The 16,644-nt window shown below is 31.9% G+C and overlaps 1 protein-coding gene across 6 annotated transcripts; it reads right to left on the bottom strand.

Moving 5' to 3' along the window:
* LOC109361370 (peptidyl-prolyl cis-trans isomerase CYP21-4-like) lies at positions 7,079-12,228 on the bottom strand. Of its 6 annotated transcripts, none has more exons than XM_019606858.1 (9): positions 12,019-12,228; positions 11,642-11,779; positions 11,343-11,504; positions 10,776-10,815; positions 10,489-10,539; positions 10,244-10,329; positions 8,271-8,396; positions 7,995-8,145; positions 7,079-7,546 (listed from the first exon to the last, which is right to left on the bottom strand). In XM_019606858.1, the coding sequence occupies exons 3-9, from the start codon at positions 11,492-11,494 to the stop codon at positions 7,460-7,462; spliced, it is 693 nt and encodes a 230-aa protein (XP_019462403.1). In that variant the 5' UTR covers positions 11,495-11,504; positions 11,642-11,779; positions 12,019-12,228; the 3' UTR covers positions 7,079-7,459. The 6 variants fall into 6 exon arrangements, with proteins under 6 accessions (XP_019462403.1, XP_019462405.1, XP_019462408.1 ...); XM_019606860.1 differs by having other exon boundaries at positions 11,343-11,499; XM_019606863.1 differs by lacking the exon at positions 11,642-11,779 and having other exon boundaries at positions 11,343-11,499; positions 12,019-12,048; positions 12,124-12,220.

Raw genomic sequence — 16,644 nt, 5'->3', positions numbered from 1 at the left:
TTATCACATATTTTGTTTAAAAGATTACACTTATTACTTATGCAGGATGGTCAGTGTAACGAAATATAAAATTAGGGGATGTTTGTGTAGGTGTAAAAAAGTTAGGGTAGTTTGTGTAATTTCACTAAAACTTAGGGAGTGTCAGTGTAATTTACTCTATTATTAATATAGATAGTTAATGCCAATGGAGTCCGTTAATTTGAACGGTGGAAATATGTAATTATATTTGATTGGCAGAAAACCGAGATATAATTTAGAAAATACATCCATTCATATATATTTTTCTGCAATATGGACCTTTTGAATAATTCCATATTGATATCATATTTTATATCGAGTCATAAATATAAAAATATTGTTTGCAATAACACTTGGGTTGGTGGGTTGTTCCTCTCCATTCTACATAAATGCCATAAATTATTTCATGCTTTAAGATCAATAATATAGATTATATCTACACAATTAATTTAATGTAAATATATTTAATTTCCAAGTTATTAACACACTGACAATTATAGAAAAATGGATATGATCGTTGGATACATATAAGTTTTGTTAGGGAAAAGAGCTAATAAGCGTGAGCTTGTACATAACTAAATAAAAAAAATATTATCAATTTTGTAAAAATATTATCAATTTGGTAAAAGTATTATTAATTTTACATTTAAATAAATATTATAATTTGTTAGTAATTTTATAATTTATTAATCATATACATAATTTGTAAAGAATTAGTAATTATTTCTAATAATTATTTACTTATATTTAATTTATAGCTGATATTTTAGTGTGGTGTAATTAATGTGCTTTGGTAAATCCTAAAAGGAAAAATATGATAATGAATTATTGAAAGCTCTAATAGTTTTTGGAAAGCTACTTGAAGTAGGTTTCTAAAAACTAGCTTTCAGACTATAAACCTTCATTTTTAAAAGCTACATACTTAGTCAAATTTTCATTTATCAAACGACTCTAATAGCTTATTGATCAAATTAAAAAGTTGCAAGCTAGCTAAAAAGCTACAAGCTACTTAAAAAACTTACTATTATATTTTTGGCCTATACCAATACCTCCAATTTCAACAATATCTTAAAGTGCAATAGGCTATACTTTTTAATAGTATTCTCTTTTTTGTGAATTGTTTATATTTGTGTACTACAATAGTGTTAAACTGTTCTTGAAAAGGAATAGACAATAATTATTTTTACAATATCTTTTATATACTTTTGAAATATGATTTTTAAATTATTGTCTATTAAATTATAATGGAGATGGTTAATAATCGTTGTCTTTGTATTTAACCATGGTTTTTGAAGGGTGACCCGATCAATTATAAAAAATTTATCTATTATATTTATTAAATTTATTATTTTGTTGCAAAGTTGTGCACATTACTCAAAGCCCTCACACACATTCAATCTTCGTATAGAAGTTATACTCAAAATTCATGACATATGAAAATTCAACCCATAGAGTAGGAGCTAATAAAATATAAAACAAAAAGCAAGATTAAAGGATACATCCCTTGATTGATACTAGAAGTGCAATCCACAATGAGGCATCTAAGGAAATTCCTCCGCATAATAAAGACTTTTGTGCAAAATGTCTTCAAAAGAGACACTTCACAACTTCAATTAGAAATCAAGTTCAAGGATATATATGAACAAATCTCTAACAAGAAAAATACTACTACAAAGTATCCACCAATGTCACATGATAATTTTCTAAATAAGAATAAAGAACACATTGAGGAGGGGCAAGAAGGTGAAGATGAGCAAGAAGGTGAAGAGGTAAACTATCAAAATGAGCAAGGTGATGATAGAAGTGATAGTACAAAACAATGTAGTAGTTATGTTTTTAAAATCTTTGGTTATGTTCGTAATTTTTTCAATTTACGAATTTTATATTGTTTATTTATAACTATATCAATTAGGAGCAACATCAAAAAGAAAGTGCGAGAAAACAAAATGTTTGGAAGCTCATATACGATCACTTGAAGATAGAATAGAAATCATTTTTGATGAATATGCAATGTCAATTGGATCGGATCAAAGAATTGTTGTTAAATCTAGCAATTTCTTGTGAATAATGACTAGAAGTTCAAATTCTTGTCCCTTTGTTTATACTAACCGGTAGGTTGTACTAGACAAAGATCTCATATAAACTTATTATATCAAGGCATTATTTCAAAAGTTGTATCTTTTTTAATTTGTGTGTGCCTACATGTGTCTTTAGATCTTTTTAATTATGTTTATTTTCTTTGAAGTAAAAGTACATCATTCTAGATATAGTGAAAAAGTTGTATTCATCAATTTGATAAATGATGCTTGGACGTAACTCAAATGCGACATCAAGGAAAGAAAATTTCAGCAAGTATAAAAGCACACTTGAGAGCCTGAACAAATCGTCCCAAAGACATATCAGAATTACAATTTATGCAATTGATACATGTGTTATTGGAGTCTTGAAAATATTCAAGTAAATTCATAAAATTTACTTTATGTTAATTTGCATACGAATGTAATTTACTAACGAGTTTTGTATTATTATATATAGGAAATAAGTGAACAAAATTCTAAAAATAAAGCTAAACAAAAATGGAGACACCGAACGAGGCATGTAAACTTTTGTGTCATAAGGGAAATATTGGTATCATGTTTTAATTATAAAAGCAATCATTTAAATTATTTGGTATACATATTTTAGTTGATCATTTAATTTTTGTGAAATGCAGTATGCAACAAAGGAGAATAAAGAGATGATCAACGAAGCTAAAATATTCTATAAGACTAGACAAAACAAGTAAGGAGAGTCATTAAACCAAGAAACAACTAATATCATGGTAAATTTATTTATTAGTATGTTATTTATTATAAGCAATTGTGAATATTTCGTGGATAAATCAGTTCATGCAATAAGAAAACTATCACTCTTTCATTTTTCATAGATTTAGGATAATGTCATTGATGAGGTTGCTTATCACTATTATGCAAAGGCAAATCAATTCATAATCTATCTCCTAAGCACACATATTCAGAATTTTCACAATGAATATGGTTTAAAATTTCATTAGATGTTACCAACTTCATGTTATTGTCCTCTTACATTGCGCTTTCAAGACACAGCTGATAATGTCTGTGTGGATTATGAATGGGATCCATGGTTTCGTACTCCTCCATGGGTGGTACAATTCGAAGGGCATCCTTAGCAATTTCCTGCACATTCAAACAAACACCACTATGTAGAAGAGGTTCATTAAGAATGTTAAAATTCAAGCAAAGTCCCTCACTTTTATTTTCACTCATAGAGTTTGTACTCAATGTGTTTACACTCGAGCAAAGTTCCTCACTTTTGTTTTCACTCAAAGTGTTTGCACTCAATGTGTTTACACTCAAAGTGATTTTCTTACTCTCTCTTTGTTTTTCGCTCCACTCTTCCTTTCTCACAAAAGTTTCACTCATGCTTTCTTTTGTTGGCTCGAGCTTCTCACTCCTCTCATGTTTTCTTTCTCTCCTTATGTTATATACTTTAATGCCTTTTTGAGCTCCCTAGAGAAATTGGTTGGTTCAAACTTCTCTTGGATGACCTTGGGTTTGCTTTGCAATTTGTTGTGGAGGTCCCTTTGGTAGGAATTCGAGGCATATATCCTCCCCATCACAACCTTCATATCCTCCCAAGTATCAATTAGTTTGGCATCATGCCTCCTCCTTTATTTCTAGAATTGATCCCACCATACAAGTGCATACTCTTTGAGCTCCAATGTCGTCACCTTCATCTTTTTGCCTTCATTGTAATTGTAACATTCAAACTCTTGCTCCATTTTTAGTTCCCACTCCAAATATGCTTTTGGGTTGTTCATCCTAATAAAGGAAGGAACCTTTAGTTTAACCTCATCGATCATATCTTCACGCCTCCTCTCCCCACGACCTCCTTCTTCATGTGTACCTTCTCCACGCCTTCATCTTCTAGTTATCCTCCCCCTTTCTGATTTGTAGTCACTTGAGTCACCATCAGGTCGCTTCTCATTTTGAACCCTCAATTGTTCCATTTGTCTTTAAAGGGCTTGGAGTTGAGTGTTCATCGCATGTAAGGATGTTGTCCTAGGGAACATGGTTGAACTTCTATCTGGACTGGACATTTTTTTTGTTTTTTTTTTTACTCTCTCACTTTTTATTTCAGTCAATGTGTTTATGTGTATCACTCAATTCACTCAAGCTCTCCATGGATTCTTAATTGAACTTCGATGACACCAAGCAAGAGACTAGCTCTATTACCACCTAATAGCAGCCTCCTTGGGGTGGTTCCTTTTTGGAAGATCATTTCTTGGTTGGTGTATTTGATATGTATTGTAGATTGTATTGAATAATAATGCAGCGGAATTGTATATGTAGTTTGTATATATTGGATAATAGAAGATGGTTAAGATATGAAGAAGGATGGTTCTACAAACAAGAGTTTGATAAGCCAATATGAGGTTCGCCACAAGAAAATGATTCTTTATAAGAACAAAGGCGCCACAAACAATGGTGAGTTCATCACACTTGAATGACCTAATTATGACAATAAAGATCAAATAATGGCTGGTTGGAATCAGCTCCTAACCTCACAAATTTCCCTTACAAGTTTTATTATTTTGAATTCAAAAAGACTAAAAAAGGAAATAAATAAAAACACTATTAACTATAATCATAATTCACTTGGCAACCCAAAAAAGAAACAAATCATATCACTCTCTCCTAGAATCACACTGCCACAAAAGGAAAAAATCATCCCTCCTTAAGTTGGATTGCAATCCTCCAAGAAAGAAACAAATAATCATGCATCCTTCTCTCCTTTGAATCACACGTCTACTTTAAGTGGGAAATAAATCATTCTCCTTTGATTCACACGTCTACTTTAAGAGGGAAATAAATCTTTCACACAACATATTCCCATAGGAAAATAATACCATACAACCCTCTCTCCTCATACCTGATGGCAATGTTACGATATGAGTTATACGCACATATTATTTCCTTATTTGATATGAATGAACACGTGAACATAGGTTACATGTGGTTGCCCAAAGTGTTCTTGGTCCCACTTGCATACTCTTCACTTTATTGAATGTAACTTGATGATTTGGCATGAATTAAACCTCCTCATCATATTACTTTTGGGCTTGGCTTTGGAACAACCTCTTATTCTTTAAGTGTGCCTCCAACAAATGTCCTTGAGTTGGTGTTTGTCCTCCAAATTGTAGGGTAACCCCTTTGGTTCACATCATTGTACATTAGTAGTTTTGTAGATATTACTATATGCTTGACTTATTATTTGTAATTTATATTTTTACAGCAAAATCAATTGGAAGACAACTTCCCATATATGGAAGAAGGGGGTGAATATGTATGTTGATCTTTATGATTGACACTTATCAAGATTTTTTGTTTTAGATTATAATTATATCTTGTTAAATAATATTGAATACATAATTGTATGTCTTTTGTAGTATGTTTTTGACAAATGGATACACAATTATTTGATTCTTTTATTTTTATATATGTTAAGTACTTTTATTACATTGGCTATATATTGACTTTGACGATTGACATAATAATGTATAATAAAAGAGTTATGTGTAATATGATGGCAAATTTGTTCTTAAATAGCTGATTAAATAAATATTACCCTTTGGTAATAAAAAGAATGTATTGTAAGATCATAGTTTTTGATTTGTCATAAAGTCGTACTAAATGACCAAAGGCAAAAGGCATCAGTTTTCATGTTATTGTCTATATGGACCACAGTCTCCAGTCACGGTTATGAAGTTGTGCTAAATGACCAAAGTCAATCGTTTCCAACTTTTCATATTGGCAATGGTTTTAACCGTTGGCATTAACAATGAAAGAAATTATTGCTTATAATATCTATTAGACAACAGTTTTTTAAAACTGCAGAAAGTCAAAAAATTATGACCTAAACAAAAGACAATGTCTTATCCACATGCATCATTCCACCACAACTATCATGTGACAGATAACACCCAAACACATCAAACTATATTATGCCTAAGTCACATTCAAAAAATATTTTTTTATTCTTAAAAAGTTTCACAACATTTTCAATTCACAACACCATGTCTGCAACATATTCGATCACAATGGCGGAAATCACAACATATTTGAAATCTTACAATTTAACCATTAGGAGATTCTACAACGTCTGATTATAGCAGAGAGACTAATATCAACAATGTTATCAGATATTTGCTGTAGTGAATATAGGCAATGAAACCTGGATGAGTTCATCCACCTAGCTTCTCACGACTTTGATTGTTCAGAGATGATATCTTAGTTAATCTCTTGATGTTGCAAGAATTCTTAACTATTATTCAAGTTCTATGTATGGACTATGGACACAATCAAAAGTGTTATAAAAGTGAAGATTAATGATTCAATTTTTGCTATACCAACAAAAAGTTTCTCAATGTATATCATTCTTAGGAATGAATTAAAATTAATCCTTATAGAATGAGGATACACCAGCAAAATAGGGTCCAATGTTATCAAGACAAATTGATAAGTTGTTTACTAAGGGTTTATTTGTGACTTGATTTTTAGACGGAAAATAAAATAGATAGGTTGAGAACAATCTCATAACTATATTTTAGCTCCTAAACTTATCGTTTCCTCAATACCCACCAAAAACAAACTTACAAATTGTATGTCTTTAAGGTTTGTATGTAAGATGATTTTGAGAAGTGAAAGGGGGAGAAAGACATCAAAACCCTCACATTTCTATATGACATTGATACTACGTTTGATTTATGTGATGTATAGCATGCTTCAAAATAAAATGAAATTAGTATAATATTTATGCACTAACATTATAATGATTTATACACACTAACTACATCATTCATCATTCATTTAGAATAAATTAAATAATGATTAAATATGAATGGTGGATAATATAATGAAAGTGTATAAAACTTACTAAATAACTTTATTTTTTTTCAAAATTGTATGTAAACATGAGTTATTTATTGTCTTTGTTCAAATATGATGAACAAATAAGATAACGTGGTCACGATGACTTCTACATAACCAAATGGAAATAGAACGTGAGTATCATTACAAAGCTTATCATTGTAGTTCACCACCAAAACAAAATGACTTTGTGATCTCATTTAAGTTACAAATGAAGTGTTATTCCAGAATAAGAAAATAAAATAAAAAATGACATTACCAAACCATAAAAGTTATTGCAAACAATGACATTAGAGGTAAGAATAGGAGAATAAATAATCCCTGTATTAACAACTAAAACATTCAATAGCAAAAACAACATCAAGGCTCAGACACTTGACTGATGAACCCAGGTGAAATCCTAGTTCATCATCATCTCTGTAGAAAAAAATTGACAGGATACCAAAACCGATTATCGGCAAAGAAATGTGAGACGTCGATCTGGCAGAGAACCTTCATATCTTCTGTGTAAGAGACACATCAAGTATACCAATAGAAACTTTAGGTTTGTAGTGTTCATCTGTGTCCACTTCTTCAATTTCCTGGTACAGGATTATGTAACATTCAACATCAAACATAATCATAAAGATGATGTTTATTTTGCAGGGTTTGCAAGCATTGAAAATCATAATAGTTTCTCATAAGAAAAATAAAGTAATACAACTTTCAAACAGGCCAACATTAGTATATACTAAGTTCCTTCTATAACCATTATCATCTTTATCACTTGGTTTTAAAAATTAATTACAAATACATGCGAAGTGTCGAGTCAACAAATAATGGCATTGAATATTTTTAACCTTGATTTATAGTTTAAAATGAATAAAAGTTTACCACCATTACCGGCGATCACATGAAGAGATTTGCACAAAGACTGCTTAACTACTAGGAAAAGGAAAAGCAGAAAATATGCAACAAAAGAAAGATAAATGCACATTTTCACACACAACATTGCAGACATAATGATGAGAATACAGCAAATTCAGTCACCTGAACAACATCCTCTCCCTTGATGACTTGCCCAAACACAATAATCTTCTCGTTTAAATCGGGTATCGGTGCAGTTGTAATTAAAAGATCAAATCTTTTGTTTAAATGTTTGCCCTTGGAAGTTCCAAGCATGAATGCTTCATGTTTCACACTGGTTAATGAGCACAATAGCTATTAGTTAGAAAAAACATGCAACTCACTAGTAGATCATCACAAGGATGGTTGTCTACGGATATTTCAGGAATTTAATTGAAAATGCCGAAAGAACAAGAAAACCTTGTATGTTGCTTTCCTCTCAGGTTCCAATCTTCAGTACCTCCTGCTCCTTCATTATCCCCTGCCTGAATCACAAAGTGTTTAATCACTCGGTGGAAAAGCATCCCCTTGAAGTGCCCTTTTTGACTGCAAAGATAATTGTAGTTTAGGATGGAAGCATAAGCAGAATAAATTCAAAGAAGTTCACGTTAAAAATATAAATAATAATAATATGCTACTAATGTAATAAAGTTAGAGAAATATCATTCCACTCATAGAACTGCATTGCACTGAAGTTTTCATTAATTGTTCAGGATGCTACTATAGTATTGCTATATCAAGCACATAGTTATAGTCCTCAACTCAGTTTTCAAACTGTCACAATTCACAAGGTGCTGAAGAACCTCCTATATGTTCTATGATACGCAAGTCAAATTGCACGAAACTATAAGTACACAAACATTCAAAAGCTAAAGTAACTTACATAAAAAATTAATCAATAAGAAAATTTAGCAAGTTTTACAAAACATGTTAAACAATTTCTATTGTTGAAATTTGAGGGATTCAATGGAGAGGACAAAAACATATTTGACTAATAGGTTTCTGAATGATTGTGATACATAATACTGACCTATAATACTCCTTGTCATACTAAAAATCTAGGTCGAGTACAAATGTACTAGCACTTACTGACTTACAGAAGTCCGACCTAATAACACTCCAAGCCTAACAATAATATTCATAATGCTAATAATCTTAATGTTCCAACCCATACCATATATTACAAGGAAAAAGCATGGGGGTGTTTGACTATTTTGCTGTTTTCATTTTCAGCTGTGTCTTCAAGCAGCTTACTATCACCTTATTTTCCATTTTTGAACTTTTTTGTTTTCACCATTTCATTTACAAAAATTAGAAAGTAGAAATCAAAATAAAAATCAAATGACATTTTCAAATTATTTTAATGAAAATATATCCACTAAAATATAAAAAAACAAACCGAACACCACCACTGTTTTTTTCCAAAAGTTATTATGTTAACTTTAAATGTTTTGACATGTTCTATAGAAGATATTTAGTTTGCGAGACATTTGTGCACAGTGCACCTATGTTTTGTACAACTAAGCTGCACTATGGACTTTTAAATGAAACTAAGGCATCTATCTAGCTAATAGGTTTGCATCATGCTTTACATACAGCTAGTTGGACTTCCATTTGATAAGTCAAGCTATATGCAGAGAAACTAATTTGAAACAAGCACAACATGCTGCACATTACTAAAGATAGAGAATGATGATTGATGATGTGCATTTATTATAGAGAAGACTTTCAATCTTAAATGAAAGCTCCATAATGAGTTGACACTGAAAATTGTAAAAAAATTAAAACCGAGTCAAATTTCAAAGATGAAAGGACGTAGTAAGCGAAGGAATGCAAAATTGCTAAGATATGCACTAAGTGGGGTTTGCTACATGGATCAAAAAATGTCATTATGGTTTATCAAAAAACAAATTAGATTAAATCTAACTATTGGGCTGCCCTTCATCATATCAACTCTTTTGGCTAGGGCTTCTATTGGTCTTTTTCTCGCATGTCAAAAATCGTCCCAGGCACGATTCAACACTATTTTTTTAATAGGTATCATTCCTACTTTCTCCCTTAATGCATCAATATATCCATTTTTTTATCTTATATTTTCTTGTATAGTATATACCCACTCATCCAATACAACATTTCATTTCGATCACACTTATACTCTTGTTGACACTTTACTGCTCAACATTCACTATTATAAAACATCATCATTCTTATGGTTGTGGTAAAAAAAAATTACCTTATAGATACTTTTCAACCACTAAAAACACCTAAATTCAAACTAAAAAAGAATGTCAGGAAAAAAATTTGCAACAAATAAACCTTAAACGACTCAGCAGCCTCCAAATTATAATATTATAGGAAGTATAGACTAGATAAAGGGAAAACAAAGTACTCACCACAAGTCAATGAATTCATCAACAACTTCAGGGGTACTTTCCTTGTGCAGTTCTATTATAATAGAGCCTTTAGAGGTATTCAAAACCTATAGTAACGGTGAAAACGGAAGCCAGGTTATGGGACAATATTTCATTTCCCATACAACAATTTTAATAAATGAGCATTCTAAATATCATTAAAATTTAACTTGGCTAGATAACATTTAAAAACAAGGAACTAATGCATTTTGGTAAATGATACTTACAGCGTATCCAGGTAGGTCAGATTTCCTCGGGTCTCCAGAAGTACTTTCGGCCTACCAAAAAAGTAGTTTGAATAAGAAACGCACAATAATTCTATTCACAAACACAAAAGCTCAATAGTCTGAGCAGCAGCCCTATATCAATGGGCAAACTCAAATATACACATAATAGACAGCTTCGAATAAGATGAAGAAAACACTTGGAAAGGGTATCACATAACAAGCAAAAATAAAAATGCCTCGAGAGTTATGACTTATGAAAACCTTTTATGATGTATTTAAGGATGTACCTCTGAGACTGACATTTGATTCTCTGATCGAAATCTTGACCTGAGTATAGGTAAGAAATGAATTGTTAGGCAAAGGTCGATACTCTTCTAAAGTTCCTATTCTATATGAGAAAATGGAACAAATCCTGTAAAAAGGAATAATCATCAATTATTCTAATGACCTTGTCAAAACTAATATTAGCAATGCTTGTTCCATATTCATCTCGTCAAGAACGAAATTCATTTTAAAAATTTCAATGTAAAAATTGGACAGCTTTAGTACATGTTAAATCCCCACAATATATGTAGAGATCAATCAAGATAGAATTAAAATAAAGCCCCTAACAACAAAATGCAATTAATTCCTCTAGCGAATAGCAACAGCATCCAATAAATCAGTACTCACATTCATGCTGAACAAGTCTTAGACAATATAAAGCTAGAGCTTAATTCTGCAACTTGCCAGGTAATCAGGTATCAATTTCCAATACTTCTTTGTTGTTTTTCGTTGGGGGAAAAGAACATATCATATATATTTTGACACTAGGTATCTGCATTCGCAAAACATAAAAACAATCCTTTACTAACCTGTTAGACCAATGTCTATACGTTGTGAACAAGAAGAACCCAAACAAGACAAGAATCAATGAGTAAAATATAATAGTCGTGGCACTTATGCGTGAAGGCCCTTTCTTCCTTTTGCTTTGCTGCAGCAAAGCCTGAGGTTTGATCCTTGCCATTTAACCTAATCTTCCATTTCAACATAGACATCGTTAATTTCCGATTAAAAAATCGAAATCAAGGGTTATAAACAAACAAAAAAACTAATCAATCTAGAAAACTATGATGAATATCCACAACAAAGAAACACTTAATTTATGCAATACCAAAACTACCAAATTCTTATAGTTGATTTACACGAGATTCAAACACCAACTAAACCCCAGGCCTTAAAATTTGAAAATTTCAACTACCCTCTTTCCAAGCAACAAATTATCCTCAAAATAAATCAGCATAGAGTGAAACTACAAAATCGAATACAAATTAAGATAAAAAAAAAACTAAACTAAGGCAGAGACAGTTGCATCCACTAAGATTTGGGCAAAAGCAAAAAAGTTTATTAAATAGAATGGACAATAAAATAAAATAAGCAATACCCATTAACCATATGAACCCAAATATGGCATAGAACCTAAAATTTCCAATTTCAATTCAATTTAAATCATACTTTAAACTTTAAAAAAACTAAAATAAATGGTGGAACCTGATGGAACAAGTATATGTGATGGGGTGCCTGAACAAGAGAAAGTGAAGTCAGGCACTAAGTGAATCCAAGAGAAGGAAAAGAAGACGATTTAGGATTTTTTACAAAACAAGAGGAACATCAATTTGTTTTGTTGTGTTCTTTTGTTTCATCGATGGATTCAAGATAGAAACTTCGACACACGGATTCACGCCGGAATTTTCCAACGTTGCCTTGTCGTTTATTTTATGTTTTACTTTATGGTACCATTTCTATTTTCAAATTTATATAATTTTCTACCAAAATATTTAGTTAAATATCTATATACTTCATGGTATAATTTTGTAGTGTCTAATTTGCCCTTTAAATTAACTATTATTTCAATGTTTTTTACAAAAGTAAAAAGCAATGGAAGTAGGAAAAAGTTACATACATCAAAATATTAACCACCAAATGACAATTTTTAATAATATCATAATTTATTTTCATATTTTTTATTACAAAAATTATAATATCAAGTACATTACTTAATACAAAAAATTTATACTATATACAAAGACAAAACATATTATAGTTACTATATGGTGTAATTTTTTATTGTCTAATTTGTCTTTCTAATTAACTATTATTATCAATGAGTGTTGGTTCAAGTGGTACATGTTTGATTTCCCTTAAGCAAGGTCTCGGGTTTGAGTCTTGTGGATGGAAAAAATACCCGCTAAGAAAATTAGTCCACATACATGTGGATATTCCCAGCTCAGACAAAGATTGCCTCCAGTGCGAGGATACTTGTGGGAAACCAAAAAACTATTATTATAATATTTTCACACAACTAACAAATAACAATGGAAGTTAAAGAAAGTTATATACACCAAAAATTAATAATATCATAATTTATTTTCATATTTTTTATTACAAAAATTATAATGATGTATATCATAATATGACGACATAGTAGTATATAATAATGTAACTTTTTTTTGGTTAATAATAATTATAAAAAATAAATATCATATTCTTATGGGAAATGATCTAATTTCATTTTTTTAAACTAGGAAATATGTCATTTTGTAAGAAAACAATGAAGTTTAAACTAAAGTGATAAGACCATATCTACTATTTCAAAAGATGTGTCATCTCATTGTTCAATATAGTGAAGAAGAAAATGTCCCAAGATCAGAAGGGGAGGCCTGGATGTAGTTTGTAGTGGACCGCAAACAAACCAGGATAAAAATCCATTTGTGCAAGTTGTTCTCTCTTAATCTCCTTAATAATTCGTACTGTTTTAATTCGAGTTTGAAACTGATATTTTGCATGCTTATACCTTGCTATATCCTTGTTAATATTGAATAAAGATATATGTTGTATCTATGCTTATCTATTGATAAATAATTGTGAAAATAGTTGCTTTGATAATTATGTTTCTATTGTGTGTTAATCGATTAAGCCCACTAGTTAATTGATTAACTAGGTTGTTTTCCAGAACTGGGTTTTGGTGTGAGAAGCGGTAATTATAACCGCTACATCTATTCAACCCCCCTTCTAGGTGTGTTTAGGCCACTGATACCTAACGAGTGGTATCAAAGCTAGTACGTCGTGCTAGCTCAACCGTATCCGCGTGATCCTAAGGGAATAAAAATCGGTTCCACAACCCCTATGGCAGTGATGGCATATCCATTAACCGCCCTCCCATATTTAGTGGTGAGGGATACGCTTACTAGAAAGTTCGGATGAAGATTTTTATTGAGGTCATTGATTCGGATATTTAGGAATCCTTAATTAGCGGGCCACTCGTCCCACTTCACTTAGTGGATGACGAACCGAAAGAAAAACCTAAAAGTTTGTGGACCGATGAGGAGCGCAAAAAGGTTCAATATAACCTATGCGCTAAAAATATAATTACCTCGGCCCTATCATATGACGAGTTCTTTCGGGTATCTCAATGTCAAAGTGCCAAGGAGATGTGGGACACTTTAGAAGTGACTCACGAGGGCACTAGCGAGGTCAAGCGCGCCAGGCTAAATGCGTTGACACATGAATACGAATTATTTTGTATGTTACCAAGTGAATCTATTGGCGATATTCAAAAACGATTCACTCATATTATAAATCATTTGATTGGTCTAGATAAAAAATTTACCAGAGGTAAACTCACTAACAAAGTTTTACGCTGTCTTGACTGGAGATAGCAACCTAAAGTGACGGTTATCATGGAGTCTGTGGATCTTGATTCCATGCCTTTGGAAACATTGTTAGGAAAGCTTCAAGAGCATGAGATGGAGCTTGGACGTTTGACGATGCATGAAGAGTATGGCCGCAAAAGGAAGGGAATATGTCTTAAAGCTACAACATCACAAGTTATTGAAGAGATAGATAATGACAACTCTGACTCTGACATTGATGAAGAAATGCTAAACCTTCTCGTACAAAAGTTTAGGAAATTATTGAAGAGGAAAGGAGGTTTTAAGCAATTCCAAAAGAAAGAGGCGCGAGAATCAACAAGAAAAGGCAAGAATAAAGAGCGCTTCACTTGGCATGAATGTGGTAAGTCGGGACACATGAAATTCCAATGTCCCACTTATCTAAAGAAAGTTGATTCAGAAAAGAGCAATCCTTGGGACTTCAACTCGAAGAAAACTTACATTGTCTGGGATGTACCGGAGGAAGAAACAACATCAAGCACCTCAGATGAAGAGGAGACCGCCAAGCTATGCCTTATGACTATAACAGATGAGGCTTGCGGATCAGGTAGTACAAATGATGTTGATAATGAGGTATATTCTGACACATCATCCTCTTCTGACGATTCTCCTCCATATGATGTTTTATATGATGCTTATGTCGATATGCATGAAGAACTAAAGAAATTAGCTAGAACTAGTGCCGATAGAAAAAGGATATTTCTGCTAAATGATCAAAATATATTATATTTACAAAAAGAATTAGATGAACTAAAATTAGAAAATGAAACCTTAGATATAATTTTTTCTTATAATTCATGTGACTGCTCTAACGATAAATTATGGCATACAACTATCTATGAGTCTTGCGAGGACTTGAAAAATGAGAATTTTAAACTAAATGAACAGCTCGCAAAACTTACAAATAGTCAACACCAATTAGATTCCTTGTTAAGTAAAACAATAAATGTTGGTGACCACACTGGATTAGGGTATAATCCCTCATCCCATAGAAATAGACCATATAGGAAACCCATAACTCGTGCTAATAAAAGGTCTAATAACAAAAATAGAGTTCCTACATGTATCTATTATGGCACACATGGCCACACATCTTATTCCTGCTACATCAGGAAATATGGGATACCAAGTGGTGTTTACGCTTGGGTGAAAAAGGGAGATAACTTCCTGGTTACTAAGAGAAAAAGACTCAATATAATTTGGGTACCTGAAACCAGCAAGTGATCGTTTTTGCAGGTATGTCTTCGAACACATGGGCAACACTGGTATCTTGACAGCGGGTGTTCGAGACATATGACAGGGTATAAGTCAAAATTCCTAGACTTATCATTGAAGGAAAAAGGTTTTGTCAGATACGGAGATAACAACAAAGGGAAGATCCTAGGCACCGAAAAAATTGACAACTCAACCAATGTTGTAATTGAGAACATTCTATACATCGAAGGTTTGGAACATAGTCTGTTGAGCATTAGCCAAATATGTGACGAAGGTAATCGTATGTCATTTGATTCTGATTGTTTTATAATTTGTGAGGTTATATATAATAATGTAAAGTTTGTCGGCTATCGTGTTAATAACATTTATATGGTTGAACTGGAGGATGTCTGATGAGCAATATATTACACACTATTCATAACTTTAATTTAGCATGATTGATGATTCTTGGTACCTAATCGACTTTGTTTCACATGGTTTAGTGTTTTAGACTTTATTGGACTAATATTCCTAAAATGACTTAACTTGGGATTATTTGGCCTGATTAAATCTATTATCATTTTCAGATCACATTTGGAAGTCGAGGACATGTGTTGAAGTGAAGATTGTATTTTTATTTTAAGAGTTGTTTTTATTGTAATTTAGCTTTGGGCCCATTGTTAAGGCCCAATTCAGTTTTATGTGTGTTGGAGGGGTTAAATTCGGATTTCCCACTCCAAACACACACTTCATTTTTCCCTCATTTTGAAATACATTATATTTCCCTTTTCCCCTCTTTTTGCTCTGCTAGGGTTTCACTTCTTCTTCACTTTTCATTTTTGGTTTGTTTTCCATTGCCATGGAAGGCTAAATGTTTGGACTAAGTTCCTTTGGTAATGTATCACAACTCTTGAGGTTTTGTTATTAATGCATTTTCGGTTTCTATATTGTTGATTTCTTCTATCTTATTTCTCAATATGGTTTGCTTAATTCCATTGCTTAGGAACTGGTTGGTTGAGTTTATCTTCACTTAGTTGATTTACTCTCTCTAGTGCATGAATGCTTAGTTCGTGTGAATTTGTTAATCGTTTCATGCTTATACTGATTTCGCCTAGTTAGAGGTTTAGGTTCTGGAACTTTGAATTGATTATCGCTTAGTTAATTGATTCTCAACAAATTCGGAAGTTAATGGTTGGAATCTGAAAATAATCTTTTGAAACCGAGGATTGAGTTGTGAACAAATGAACCAAAG

Source organism: Lupinus angustifolius, chromosome LG11, assembly GCF_001865875.1.
Source record: "Lupinus angustifolius cultivar Tanjil chromosome LG11, LupAngTanjil_v1.0, whole genome shotgun sequence".
In the NCBI taxonomy this organism is placed as follows: Eukaryota; Viridiplantae; Streptophyta; class Magnoliopsida; order Fabales; family Fabaceae; genus Lupinus; species Lupinus angustifolius.
The sequence above is the reverse complement of the archived record's forward strand: the minus strand, read 5'-3'. Positions and strand labels throughout refer to the sequence as shown.